The following is a 15,083-nucleotide window of genomic DNA, read 5'->3' on the forward strand; positions in this document are numbered from 1 at the left end:
TTTTAGTAGAGACGGGGTATCACCCTGTTGGCCAGGATGGTCTCCATCTCCTGACCTCGTGATTCGCCTGCCTCAGTCTCCCAAAGTTCTGGGATTACAGGCATGAGCCACCACGTCTCGCCTAAAAAAAGTTTTTTTAATTAGCTGGATGCAGTGGTTTATACCAATACTCCCAGCTACTCAGGAGGCTGAGGCAGGAGGATTGCATGAGCCCAGGAGTTCAAGGCTGCAGTGAGCTAAAATCATGTCCCTGCACTCCACCCTGGGCGACAGAGGATGCACCTATAGACACCCTTCCTGGAACAATCCATGGTGAGTGCAGCTTCACAGGGGGAAACACTCCCCAGTTTCAGGCCTGCAGGAAAGGCAGAGTCACAATTCCTCTCTACTTGCAACACCAACATTCCTACAGATGAAAAGAGGTGCCTATCTGATCTGAATAACTGGAACACTGGGACAGGAGTGAGGCTGTGAGTTAGACAGCTTTCCTGCTGGCCTGGCAGGGGAACTGAGGTAGCTCCTAGTCTTCACCCTGATAAAACTTCAGCACATCTAGATGAGGGCTCCCGCAGCCACTTTCTTCGAGCCTGGGACCTCTGCTCCCATTGGATATTGCATCTATCCACCTGCCTTAGCCATAACCAGTACCTACCCAGGGATACCTCCCTTAGAGGGCTGAAGCCTGAATCATCAACTAAGTAAATAAAATGCTGAAGAAAATTAAATAAATAAAGTGTATGCCACGAGAAAACAAGCTTTAAGAGATCCCTGCCCTTCCGACCCCATAGGAGACTGAATTTACCCATATCCCAAGTACAAAACTATTACAACCAGCACTGAGAAAGCCAGTGCACAAAGATTCTCTGTAACTAAGAACTCCTGTAGAGTCTTCACCCCTAAAAGCACCAAGAATCAAATTAGGCTCAAATAAACTATAAACATTAAAGTCCAATCCCTAAGAGGGAAAAAAAAGTTTAAAAAATTAACGTTATACTGTAAGTAGTGGCACAGCACACCTACTCCAAGACAAATCCCTCATTCATAGGACAGTATCTCTAATGCAGCGGCTCAATAAACGATAAGCATAATCTCAACAAATTTTACCAAACTACAGAAGGAGCAATGTGCCTGACCAGCATCAGTCACTATCTCCAGCCTGACCTCTCTCCCTTGAGTTGCAGTTCCAGATTTGCAGCTGCCTACTGAATATCACTATCTAGCAGAGACTTTAGGATTGGTTAGAATTAGCTTCATCTCATTCATATTAGACATAAAAAATCTGGCCCCAACACATGAATTAATTTGGCATCTGTCATATACACACAGGCAGGACAGGAAGTAGGACCTAAGGCACCCACCTCTCCATTTCCTGCAGTTTCCTAGATGCTTCGTTACATCTCACCAACAGCTGAACTATATATAAAAGCAAACTAGTCACCACACTTCCCCTCTGTAGGTGCTTATCTCTAATGATTAAACCCTTATTTTCCTGGTCTGACTCAAAGCTTGCCAACATTGTTGGCAAGACCTTCCACCTTATTCTACACCCATCCTCCACGTCCACATCCATATGGTACCAAACTGCCCAAACTGTGGCAATTTTGCCTTTCACAAAGTCTCTTGTTTATCCTTTCCTTCAGTTTCACCTTCACAGCCACAGTCCAGAACCTCATGATCTCATACCAAGACAGAGGGATCCTACTTAGACCCCTGTCTACCCACAGCCTCCAATCCCAAACACTCTACACACCCTGCCGCTTTCACCATCCCATAACCATGCTTTGCACAGACACCTGCGAAAACACTTCTAATGGCAAGGCTAGCCACAGCTGAGCCTTTCTAGGGGCAAGGCTAGGGGACAAGATAACCAAGTACAACCAGAGGAGGAACCAAAGAAGTGGGTGCAGACCCAGGAGAAGGTTAAGAGATGTGGGCAGGCATGGAGAAAGGAGTAAGAATGACAAACTTTGCTCCTTCTCAAGTCTGTCTGAAGTCCTCAATCAGCCTCTCCTCAACTGCCACCAAGGGGTCCATTCCTTCCAAAGAAGCTAAGGCCATGCTGGGGTGAGGCCCCCACTTCATCCAGTGACTAGCACCGGCCCAGCTGCGCTAGCCCAGCACTCGAATGCCTCTGTCTCGGTGCTTGCACTTGCAGACTCCACTGGGCCCTCATTCTACACTAGGATGCATGTCCATCATGGAGGTTAAGGTCAATGCCCTCATTAAAGCGGTTGGGGGATATGCTGAACCTTTTTGGCGTGGCTTGTTTGCAGAGGCTCTGACCAACCAATGTCAACATCAGGAGCCTCCTCTGCAATGCAGGGGCTGGAGGACCTGCTCTAGCAGCTAGTGCTTCATCCACAGGTGGTCCTGTCCCTCCACTGCTGCTGCTCCAGCTGAGCAGAAGGAAGTGGACACAAAGAATCTGAGGACTCTGGTGATGACACGGCTTTGGACTTTTTGACCCAACCTCTTTTACAGCATGTTCAGTAAAAAGCTGAACTCTTTAAAAGAGTAAAAGTAAATAATAAAGCCTTCAACCAAGTCAGTGACTGCATGCCAATGAACACCTTGGGGAACTGATCAGAGGACTGATCAATCGCCCGAGGAGCATGACAACAAATAATAAATGTGGGTCAAGGAGCGCAAAGGACCAGAAAACTGACTCAAGTACACAGAAGGTCAGGATTACACTGAAGGAGGAAAAATCACAGATACCAACTCCTTCATCAATAATATTTGTATCGGGTCTTAAGGAAGCCCAACACTTGAAATGTCATCCTATACACTCAAGTACTCCTTCGATTATTTGTTCAGCTCCTTGTGACTCTTTTAAATGCTGGAAATGTTATCATATGCAGTTGTTTATTAGAATAAAAGAATTTGTTTTAAAAGTTAACTGTCAGTAAAATGTCTTCAATTAAACTCCCCCTTCAAAAAAGCCATACAATTTTTACCAAACTTAAAGAATACATGACAATATGAAATATTCTTGTTTTCCAAAATTCTGTCCTTCAAGTCATTTGCCCTTTAGAAGTGTTAATAAGTTTACTCCCCAAGAGAATAGGTTCTAAATCAAGTTATCTCTAAAGATTCTTTCAGAGCTAAATTTCTGTATCCAAAAATGGAGAAACAACTTCCAAGATATCAAAGGTGAAGATACTGACAGCATTCCACTTAAACGTATTACATAAACAGAAAAAAATGAGTAATGATTAAGTCACTTCAATGATGATGTCTAAAAAAAACTGTCTTGAGTTTCAGAAAGTGAAGATTCAGACGAAATGGGAGGGTTCGGGGTCGGGGGTGCAAGTGGAAACGGCAGGGGATGAAAAGCCACAACTCGGGATAGGCACAGGCGGCCACGATGCCCGAGTCACTCGCGCCGGCCGCCCCGCGCCCCGCGCGCCCGCCGTTCTTCCGCGCGGCAGAGCCCAGCCCGGCGCCCCCAGCCGCCGCCTACCTCGCGGCCGCCGTGCCACAGCCGCTGCTCCGGCACCGGGAAGCCGGTCTCGGCGAAGATGCGCTCCTTCACGTCGCGCGCGGTCCAGGACGCCAGCGCCGCCACGGTCCTGCAGCCCACGCAGCCGGAGAGCACGGTCACCCGGACCCACCTGTGGAAAGCAAAGGGACGCTCAGCCGGGCCGCGGCGACCACCCGCCCGCCCGGCGCCCGCCAGGCCTCGGCCCGCGTTACCTCTCCCCCATCGCGGCGCCTCAGTCGCGGCTCACGCCCGCCCCGGACGCAGGCGCCTGCTTACGGCCGGCCCCGCCGCGCCCACAGGCCCCGCGCGGGCAGAGAGGACGGGATCCGCATGGCGCAGCCCCGGACGCAGCAGCCCGCGCTCAGGGGAAACGCGAGAGGAAGCCGAGGCGGCTGAGGAGCAGGCGGGGGCGGGGGCGGCGCGCTCACGGCCCACTCGGGGCTCGGCAGGCGCCGCCCGCGGGCACGCGCCCACCCGCCAGCACCGTTAGCCGAGGCGCCGCCCCGCCTCTCCCGCGCCCAAGGGAGCGCCCATCCAGGCCCCGCCCAGTCAGGCTCCGTCTTGCCCAATCCGGACAGTTAGCGAAGGAGCCGCCCCTCCCCATTCGCCCACCAGGCTCCGCCCGCCGGGGGGTGGCCTCCTCGCCCAATCCAGACAGTTAGCGAAGGAGCCGCCCCGCCCCACTCCCCCACCAGGCCCCGCCCCGCCTGCAGAGGCGCCTCTGCCAGAAGGCAAACCCAGCAAGGATATCTCCAGAGCGTACATCTAAAGGACAGGTGCATTGTCCCTTTTAGAGCTCAACAGTGCATTGAAATGCAGAACTAGGTATTTCTAGGGCCTATGTCTCCTTCAACTCTAATGACTTTCATTCCATAGAAGCATCTCCAGTAAGATCTATCGTGGCCTCCGAGAACGTGCTGGTTACAGAACACAGGTGTCTTCCATGGTTTCGTTCTGTGTCGGTTTTTGAGGCACAGAAGTAGAATCAGTGCCTCAGTTTGCTGGAGGAAGGCGAGCCAGCGGCAAAGATCAGAATGCACACAAATATATCCTATGACATGTTATAAATATTTGTAATTTATTTTGACAACACTATCTTGTTGGTAGCCTGAATGTCTTCCCATCTAACCGCAAGCTCCTTGAAAGCAGGAACATCATCTTAGAGTTGATTAAATCGCCCCACGAAAAGGAAAGTTCCCTTGTAATTTGAAAGCTTGTGAAGCTTAGAGACTTTGGGAAACCTCAGGCTGTTCCTTTGGCTTATTTCTCATAGGTATGATACACATTGCCAAAAAAAAAAAAAAAAAAAAAAAAAAAAAAAAAAAAAAAAAAAAAATTAAAAGTCTTTTTCATGAACAAATAAACTTGTGTGCTTTTTTTTTTTTTTTTCTTTTTTGAGACAGAGTCTCGCTCTGTGGCCAGGCTGCAGTGCAGTGTCATGATCTCAGCTCACTGCAACCTCTACGTCCTGGATTCAAGCGATTCTTGTGCCTCAGCCTCCCGAGTAGCTGGGATGTGCCACCATATCCAGCTAATTTTTGTATTTTTAGTAAAGACATTGTTTCACCATGTTGGCCAGGATGGTCTCGATCTCCTGGCCTTGTGATCTAACCACCTCGGCCTCCCAAAGTCCTGGTATTACAGACGTCAGCCATCGCACTGGGCCTTGTGCTTCTTATTTTAAATACCTTGAGTAGAACAGAATTAAATTTTAGAGTTGTCACCAAAAATAGATAATAATTAAATTGCCACTTCTCCCTTTCCCCCAAAAAATATTATTACTCGGAGCTCATCATCAGTAGTAAATTCAGAGAATGTTCTATAGCTGTCCCATCTTTCTTACCACAGTTAAAAAGGGAATGATGGAAGTCATGCATGCCTCTTCCTACTTGGGAAGAGTAAGTAAATATGCTCTGTCAATTAGAGGAGAATATGGTGATTCAATATAAAGCCAAGGCCAGAAAACCCTAAAGGGCAAATATGTACTTCTTTGCAGGGTGCAGTGGCTCACATCTGTAATACCAGCAATTTGGTAGGCCAAGGCAGGTGGATCACTTGAGGTCAGGAGTTCAAGACCAGCCTGGCCAAAATGGTGATACCCTGTCTCTACTAAAAATACAAAATTTATCTGGGTGTGGTGGCACACACCTGTAAGCCCAGCTACTTGGGAGGCTGAGGCAGGAGAATTGCTTGAGCCCAGGAGGTGAAGGTTGCAGTGAACCAAGATCCCACCACTGCACTCCAGCTTTGGCAACAGAACAAAACTCTTGCCTCCAAAAAAAAAATGTACTTCTATAATCAAACAAGACTGTACAAGCAAACATATTAGAATATCAACAAATGGAAAGGGTCTGAGCTCTCTTCTATCAAGTGAGCTCTCTCTCTGGGCCACACAGCTGTCCCCAAGGCCTGGAAACCAGCTCTTGCCGTAGCGTCAAAGCATAACCAGGACAAATCCTTCACCCCTAAATCTTTCAATTAAAAGACTTCACAATAAACTCCTGGTTCTACGCTGTTTCTTGGGGGCCAAGCAAACAGGATGTGATGACAGTGGAACCTAGGGGTGGCGGTAAAGACTTGAGAGAGAGCCGGGCGCAGTGGCTCAAGCCTGTAATCCCAGCACTTTGGGAGGCCGAGGCAGGTGGATCATGAGGTCAAGAGATCGAGACCATCCTGGTCAACATGGTGAAACCCCGTCTCTACTAAAAATACAAAAAATTAGCTGGGCATGGTGGTGCGTGCCTGTAATCCCAGCTACTCAGGAGGCTGAGGCAGGAGAATTGCCTGAACCCAGGAGGTGGAGGTTGTGGTGAGCCGAGATCGCGCCATTGCACTCCAGCCTGGGTAACGAGAGTGAAACTCCGCCTCAAAAAAAAAAAAAAAAGAAAGACTTGAGAGAGAAAGGATGACTTCACCAAGAGGTATTCAGTAGAAGTAGATTGGATGCCTCTGGGGAAGGAGGCGAGTGGGAAGAAGCTTTGAACATCTAAAATTCAAAGTGTCTTCAGGATGCATTTGTAAGGGTTACTCGGCATGGGAAATACAGAATGCCAAGAATACCACAATGAATAAAACAAAGTCCCTAAGTAGTTGTTTAATAAGGACAGAATTTCCGCTTTACAAGATGGAAGACTTCTAGAGATGGATGGTATTGATGTTTGCACATTATGAATATATTTTAAATCACTGAGCTGTATGCTTTAAAATGGTCGATGTGGTAGGTTGTATGTGTATTTTACAATTTAAAAATACTAATTTTTTAATGTTAGCTCAGAAACACTAAAAAAAATCAATGAGAAGCACAGATGAACTTGGGCAACCAGTAATTGAACAAGGCCAAAGTGACAAAATATTGCTAACAAGGCATTCATCATCAGTCTTACGGAGAGAGTCCCCATATTCTGTGGGATTTGTTTTCTAGATTCTAAGCATAGAACGATAGTTTCTAGTGTATGTTATCCAATACGTGACAGGATTATTTTGACAAAAACCATCACGAAGTACATGAGTTCCCTCAAAAAAGAAGTAGGAATCCAACTTTTGTGAAGACCTTGAGGGTCAGAGGGGTGAAATGACCTGCCCAAAGGCACAGCTGGGAAGTGGCAGAGCAGGACGGGCAGCAGGCCAGACTCCAGCTGCAGGCTCTTCCCACCCCGTCAAGGCCTGGACTCACAGTAGTTATTAAATCAATACTGTCCTCTTTTTTTTTTTTCTTTTTTTGAGACAAGGTGTTGCTCCATTGCCCAGGCTGAAGTGCAATGGCATATTACAGCTCTCTGCAGCCTCCACCTCCTGGGCTCAAGTGATCCTCCCACTTCAGCCTCCAGAGTCACTGGGACAACAGGTGCACACCACTATACCTGATTAATTATTTTATTTTTTATAGGGACGGGGTCTCCCTATGTTGCCCAGACTACAATCAATAATATATTTTATTAAAGACAAAAAAATGACCAAAGCTCCTAATCTCCTGCTTACATCCTGGGAAAGGAAGTCAAACGATAAACATACCGACAAATAATATATAAATTCCTCCTATGATGTCAGATAGGAATAAGTACTATTTAAGGGGGCAGGGCAAGATAACAGAGCAAAGAAGACAGGTGGTTAGAGAGCTCCTTTGAGCAGAGGCCTGTGTAAAACGCAGGAAGCTGATATTGCCCAGAAAAAGCCTGTGTGAGAAGCAAGGGGCCCGGAGCCGCTGCTGTGGTTCACGCTGTCATCGTCTTTGCTCCACATCAGCGTAACCGCCTCCAAATTGTGCTGCCTCCTCGAGTTGCCTCCTCTCCAATTCATTTCCCAAACTGCCACAAAGCCAGGTTTGGAATTGGTGTCTATTTTGTTTCTCACAACCTAAAAGAGGTCTTAACACAAGACAGGTGCTCTGAGTCATAATGAACTGTGATCACTGGTGGATGCTGGCATGGGACTTCCAATTGTCGGTGCACAGAGAGGTCTGCACAAGATAAATGAGAAGAAGCCTCCGTATTTCCACAGGGCTCCTGTCACACCTGAAATGCCCCATGGAGGTATGGCAGGACACACACAGCAATCGGGAGAGGGATGGCAGGTGGCATCCCAGACCCGTGACGGAAGAGCAGAATAGAATGTCACATGGCGCCATCCATAACTTTTGCCTCAGGTGGAGGAAAGTCACACATCTCTACATGTATCTAAAAGAGGCTCTTGGTCCTATGCTACTAACCTCGCTATAATTGATAAACCCTCTCCATTACAGCTTCCCATCAGATTCACTTCATCTTGAAAGAACAGACAAGTGATTTTCCCAAGTCGGCTTTACTGGTTCCCCACTGGCTTTATGCTTCCCTGGGGCACTCCCACACCTCCCCTCTCCCCACACCCTGCTCCCCACACAACTTCCCCCTGCCCATCAGCGGCTCCTTTCTCCTGTCCTTAGGTTTTTATGGGAACAAATATTCAACTACAAATACTGTTTGGACAACTTTGAGTTCAGCTCATGATGATATGTGAAATAAATTGGTGATCCAGTTCATTTGGATCACCAGGAATGAAGACTGCAGGTGGCACCTTGAGGAAGACTGAGCAGCCTTGAGAAGACCACAGGTGGCACCTTCAGGGAGGTGTGGCTGGAGAGAACTAGAGCAAAATCACTAAGTGGAGAGCCGAAGATGAAAAATTCTGCACTTGGAGCTTCCATGTCACTCAGAGTGAGAGGCAGAGACCTTAGCTTACAAGGCCTTAGTGGCCAGTCCCGCTCTTCCCAGCCTCATCCCCCACGCCCCCAGCTCACTCCACCACAGACACACTTGGCACGCTTTGGTTCTTGAACACCAAAGCCCGCACCCTGGCCCAGGTCTGTGCACTTGCTATTCCCCCGGCTTTGCCCAATCTTCTTCCAGATGGCACTTCTCACTCCCTCAGCTCCTTCATGTCTGCACTCAGGTGTCATCTTTTCCTGGAGGTCTTCCGAGAAACCACGACATTCCCAATGCCATTCCAGTACTTCTCACCCCGTCTACTCACCTGACACCTCTCCACAGTACGCATCACCTGATATGTTCAGTTATTTCTCTGTGCAGCATCTATCTCAACCCACTATGTTGTATGCTCCATAAGAGCAAAGCCACTCTCTCCCCAGTACCTAGAATACAGGGCCTGGCATACGTAATGTCTCAGTCTGCTCAGAACGCCATAACAAAATGTCATCAGCCAAGTGTCTTACACAACAGAATTTTATTCCTCACAGTTCTGGAGGCTGTAAGTCCAAGATCAAGGTCCAGGTAAGGCATATTTTATTCTGATGCCTCTTCTGTTGATTTTACTCACATGACGCCTTCTTTGTGTGAGTGTAGGGAAAGAGAGAAAGCAAGCTCTCTGGAGTATCTTCTTATAGGGGTACCATTCCATTACAGAGGCCCACCCTCATGATCTCATCTAACCCAATCGCCTCCTAAATGCCTACCTCCCAATACCATCCCATCAAAGGTTAGGGCTTCCGCATATCAATGATGGAGAGGCACAAACATTCAGTCCGTACCACCAAAGGTACTCAATAAATATTTCTGAATTTGTGAATGAATGAATGTTCGCTCCTGCCTGCACCCTGGACTTCCATGCCTGACACCCTGGATATCTTCTGCCTCTGTGCTATTGTACAATTCTTGGTTTTCTTGGAAGAAAAACTACAAACTCATGGTAGAATTCGATGGAGTAGTGAATCATGCTACAATATGGGAGACCCTTGCAGACATTCTGCTAAGTGAAAGAAGCCAGTCACTAAAGACCACATATTGTTTGATTCCATTTATATAACATGTGCAGAATTGGCAAAACCATAGACAGAAGGTAGCTTAATGGGGCTGCGGGGAGAGAGAATGAGGAGGCAGTGCTAAGGGGTGTAGAGTTTCTTTGGGGGATGGTGGAAATGTTCTGGAATTAGACAGTGGTGAAGTGTGCACAATTTTGCAAACATCCTTAAAGCTGGCTGAATTGTACCCTTTAAAATGGTAAATTTTATGGTATGTGAATTACACCTGAAGCAAATTACCAATGTAGCTGATGTGAATGCAAAGGATTTTCCTGGACCACCACCTCTGAGCCCAAAACCATTTGAATGAAAACACGGAATGAAAAATCTTGGTTTTTCTGTGGAGCCTAGTGGCTGGTTTGTTCATTTCACTCTCTCCCTACAGTGCTCTCAGTCCACTACCAGAGTGGTCCAAACGGACATCTTTGCTCCCAAATACATACGTCAGCAGGATAAAGTAAAATCTTATCAGAACATCCAGTGCACTCCACTTGCCTTTCTTCCTCACCACATTTGCACCCAGGCTCCAGCTTCACATTCACTCTCAGAGCTCTCCTATGGCCTGTGCCTATGTGTTCCTTCCTTCCCCGGTGCCCACTCGTCCTTCAGAATCAATCTCAGCCCCAGCATCTGTGGCGGGGAGGGGGGATGTGGGGACAAGGTGCTCCAAGAGGCACCAGCACTGCAAGCCTCCCATCCACCCCCTGGCCCGCTCCTCCTGGCCTTGTCTCCTTCTGAGCCAGGAGTGAACCAAGTACAGGGCACCTGGATCCCGGCTCCAACATCCGTGCCTGGCATGGAGAAGTCCCAAGACTAGATCTTCTATGGGATATTCCCCTGGTCCAAGTGGAATTTATTGGACAGGCCACATTCAATCACCATACGCCAGAAAAATGACAAAACTTTTCTTCTCTTTGTGTTCAGGTAGACACAATTGCTTTGCTTTTGTTTTTAGCAACATTAAACATGCTTTGGGAAATGAGGTCATGTTTCTGAGTCAGCATTTCTGCCTTTTCTCCTTCCAAATAGGGCATTATGAATTCCCTAGAGTGCTGTACACATTAGGAGAAAGCAGGATTGTACAGACTTTACATGATGCTTTTGAATCTACTGGTCATTTATAATGAGAGTTTGTTGTCTGGTTGCCAGAAATTCTGGGTTATTCAAAGACAGCTCTGCCAAAGCAAAATTAACCAGTGAGGGCTGGAAATACAGTCACAGTTACATAAGTCAGTGAGTAATGCGAGAGGACTTAGCCTTAGAAAGGAAAAACGTGACTCGGGCTTCCAGATAGTGTAGGGACATGTCTTGAGCTGCACCCACCATTTCAAGGAACATTAAAACCACAGGAGGTTTGTGAGTTCCTCTTACATCCATGACCATTAAGCATCCTCTCTTGCAACATTTTTTTTTTCAATAGAGTCTCCCTCCATCTCCCAGGCTGGAGTGCAGTGACACGTTCTTGGTTCACTGCAACCCCCACCTCCCGGATTCAAGCGATTCTCTGGCCTCAGCCTCCCTAGTAGCTGGGACTACAGGCGTGTGCCACCATGCCCGGCTAATTTTGATGTTTTTTAGTAGAGGCGGGGTTTCACCAGATTGGCCAGGCTGGTCTCCTGACCTCATGATCTGCCTGCCTCGGCCTCCCAAAGTGCTGGGATTATAGGCATGAGCTACCACATGCCCGGCCAGTAAGAAGTGTTTGATGCCTACTAAGAGCTCAACTAGTGACAGTTTTATTATTATTGCTGTTCTTACTCAGTGTCCTCACAGGCAGAGGTGTTGCTGTAATTCCCATTATCTTCACTTTCTCAGCATCCAGCAGAGTGTCGGCTCCACAAGCAATGTGCACAGTTAGCGTTTACTGAACCCCACAGAACTGGGGACAGAGTGAAGAAAAGAGTAGGGCACCTCGGAGAGGGAGGTGAGGTTGAGGGGAAGAGATTTGAGGTGCACAAGACTCCCTTTGCCTGCTCCCCATATTTTCCAGCACTGGCCTTGCATGTTCAGGTGCCAGTGCAGAAGGGAAGGAAGAGGAAGAAGAAGCCCAGAGTGAGGGGAACGTGAGGAACCCACCCTCGTGTAACTCCTGCCTGGCTGCTGTGCCTCAAGGTGAGCAGTCCCTGGGCACAGGAACCGGGCTCCTTTGTTAGGACACCAGTGCCCAGCACTGAGGGGTACTTCCCATTTTATGACATGAATGAATAGGAGAGGAACTGAGCACCGCCCAGGTCAGTGCCTCCTGCCACCTCACAAGAAGCCTGGGAGGAAGGTGGTACCATGTCCAGCTGTACAGGTGAGAAAGTGAGTTTAGATCTGTCCAAGCTCTCCCAGCAGCAGGTGCGAGAGCTGAGGTCACACCCTCGATGCACTACCAGGGAGCCTGGTAGAGAACAGAGAAGGGCAGAACATCAAGAACAACTCAGAAAAATAAAGGAAAAGCAGAGGGGAGATGAACTAATTGGAAGAGCAGCAAGAGTTAGAAGATACAGAAAAAAGGAGCAAGTGTATCAGAGTGTATTTTGGCATTTTTTTCTCTATTCCATTTTTATACTGTTTCCTTTTTTCAATGTAATCAGTTTTATGATGGAGCGTTTCACAAGTTTACGTCGTAAGTTTCCTACTATTGTATCCGGAGCTGAGCTTCTATTAAAATCCACTAATTATTAGCACGGATTCAGTTAAATCTACATGCTGTTATAGCCAGCTCATGCTCTTTCCATATGTTCTATAAGATGTTGCAAGAGCCAGGTGTGGTGGCTCATGCCTGTAATTCCAGTACTTTGGGAGACCAAGGCGGGCAGATCACCTAAGGTCAGGAGTTCGAGACCAGCCTGGCCAACATGGTGAAACTCTGTCTCTACTAAAAATACAAAAATTAGCCAGGTGTGGTAGCACGCACCTGTAATCCCAGCTACTTGGGAGGCTGAGTCACGAGAACCCCTTGAACCCTGGACACCAAGACCGCGCCACTGAACTCCAGCCTGGGTGACAGAGTGAGACCCGTCTCAAAAAAAATGCTTATTATTTAACCTTAAATGCTTTATAAACGCTATCTTATTTAATCTTCACTGAAATCTTGAGGCATTATTGTTTCTACTTTACACATGATGAAAGAGAGAGTCAGGAACGTTATAATTAGAGTAAAGCGACTGAAATCAACCCTTTGCTTGAGATTCTAAAGACCGTGCTCAGCGCTCATCAGGGCCCAGTGTTCAGAGGTGTCTCCTTGGGGTCGTCACTGTTTTGTGGTTTCCAACGCTTGGCAGTCTCAGAGTCTGGCCAGACATAGACAGCACAAAGCGCGGCGCGCGTGCGCGCGCGCAAACACACACACACACACACACACACACACACACACACACACACACACACACAGGCAAACACTCCTACTAACCTACACAGGATCAATATACAAGCATGAATTACAGAATCGAGATATATACATTCAGCAAAAAGTGTATGATCTTACACTTATCTACTTCTCTTCAGTTAATTACAGTCACAAATGATGATGGAGTTACTTGTCTGAAAACACACTGCCCTTTATTTCGTTTTGAGGTGGCTGTCTCAGATAGAATCCCTACAAGTTAATTTGATTAAACTAACATCCTCTGGTCAGAAGTAATTGAGAAACATGAGTTTATTTATCATATTTTATTTTTACTATTACTTGCTTATATTCATTAAAGATTTTTTAAAATAAAAACAATTTTTTAAATCCCATTTCTAAATATTTGGACTTAGGGTGATATTGTCAATGACCAGTTCAATGAGTTATCATTATTTTATTGCTGTGCAGAGCCTTTGCCACAATAACTGGGAAAAATGAATCATAGAAACCCTATCCACAAAATGACAGGTTTTTGCACTTGTGAAGAATAACACCCGATTTATTTTGTTTGCCTGTTATTAAAAGAGAAGTGTGCTACAGTCTTTCTCAAACAGATGAGACTATAAACGGCTGCACGCATTTGCCGTTCTGTAGAATAATTATAGTTGTTGGCAGGCGTCCACCACTGGAGGGGACACAAAGAAAGGGCCAGTTAGAAATAGGTCAGGGGAGTTTTGGGTTTTTTGGGGTTTTTGTTTTGTTTTGTTTTGAGATGGAGTCTCACTTTGTTGCCCAGGCTGGAGTGCAGTGGTGCGACCTTGGCTCACTGCAATCTCCGCCTGCCAGACTCTAAGCAATTCTTCTACCTTAGCCTCCCAGGTAGCTGGGATTACAGGCAACTGATACCATGCCCAGCTAATTTTTTGTAGGTCAGGGGAGATTTTAAAGGAAAATTGGGAATGGATCCATGAAAAGCAAAATGGATTTTCCATTATTACAACTGAATTGAAGCTTCATCTGTTAAAATCTTATATTTTGCTCATTTCCCAAACCATTTCAAATGTTCTCTTGATAGGGTTGCTTAGGATAGATTAGATAGTTATAAAATGACAAAAAAGTGTTTATTTGTTTATAAACAAGAACAAAATTGTTTAATCAGGGAAGCAAATAATAATAATATTCAAATGTATATTTTATTCAGGACTCAACAAATCCTAAATCTAAACAAATCATGATTGTTCACTATTTCTATAAATTATAAAATATAATTTATAAATAGAAATTATATTTATAATTAAGCATTATAAATATAATGGCTAAGTGAGTTATGTAAAGAACTCATAAATTTGAAAACCGTGTAGGGCAGAGAATATAGCTCAGTAGACATATTATTATTATTATTATTTTTTTTGAGATGGAGTCTTGCTTTGCTGCCAGGCTGGAGTACAGTGGTGTGATCATGGGTCACTGCAGCCTTGAACTCCTGGGCTGAAGTGATCTTCGCATCTCAGTCTCCTGAGTAACTGGGACTACAGGTGTGCGGCACCATGCAGAACTTATTTTATTTTATATTTTATTTTATTATTTATTTTGGTAGAGACGAGGTCTCACCATGTTGCCCAGGCTGGATAGAAGACATACTTTAAAATTCATTGGTAATTAAAACTGTGATACATATGTTTGGCTTTTAAGCCTTTGTCACTTTTCCAGTTTTCTGACTATTTTCCAGTTTCATTTAAATAATCTGAAGATAGTATAGCTACAAAATTAATATTGCGAGTAATAAAGGTTGGTGATTCTCAGCAAACCCTCTACCAACACATCCAATCAGCCACCATGAAGGTGTTTGGCCACGATGAATATCGTTTGTCTCCACTGCCGCCTGCTGGTGTTGACACAGTTCCCTCCTGTGCCTTACTCAAACCACTGCTCAGGGCCCCAGCTGTTCTCACTGCCCCATAGCCTTTCTTCTCCAA

At 46.2% G+C, this 15,083-nt stretch overlaps 1 protein-coding gene across 4 annotated transcripts in view; it reads right to left on the reverse strand.

Moving 5' to 3' along the window:
• SACS (sacsin molecular chaperone) overlaps nt 1-15,083 on the reverse strand; it is a 98,819-nt gene that overhangs the window by 42,025 nt on the left and 41,711 nt on the right. For 3 of the 4 annotated variants that reach the window (XM_017514726.2, XM_017514722.2, XM_017514723.2), the window contains exon 3: nt 3,464-3,614. In XM_017514726.2, coding sequence (XP_017370215.1) covers nt 3,464-3,614 — 151 coding nt within the window. Of the gene's footprint in view, nt 1-3,463; nt 3,615-3,696; nt 3,862-15,083 lie in introns of those variants that run through there. The other variant, XM_017514724.2, reaches the window with a different exon arrangement.

The sequence above is a fragment of the Cebus imitator genome, unplaced genomic scaffold (genome assembly GCF_001604975.1).
Source record: "Cebus imitator isolate Cc_AM_T3 unplaced genomic scaffold, Cebus_imitator-1.0 Scaffold536, whole genome shotgun sequence".
In the NCBI taxonomy this organism is placed as follows: domain Eukaryota; kingdom Metazoa; phylum Chordata; class Mammalia; order Primates; family Cebidae; genus Cebus; species Cebus imitator.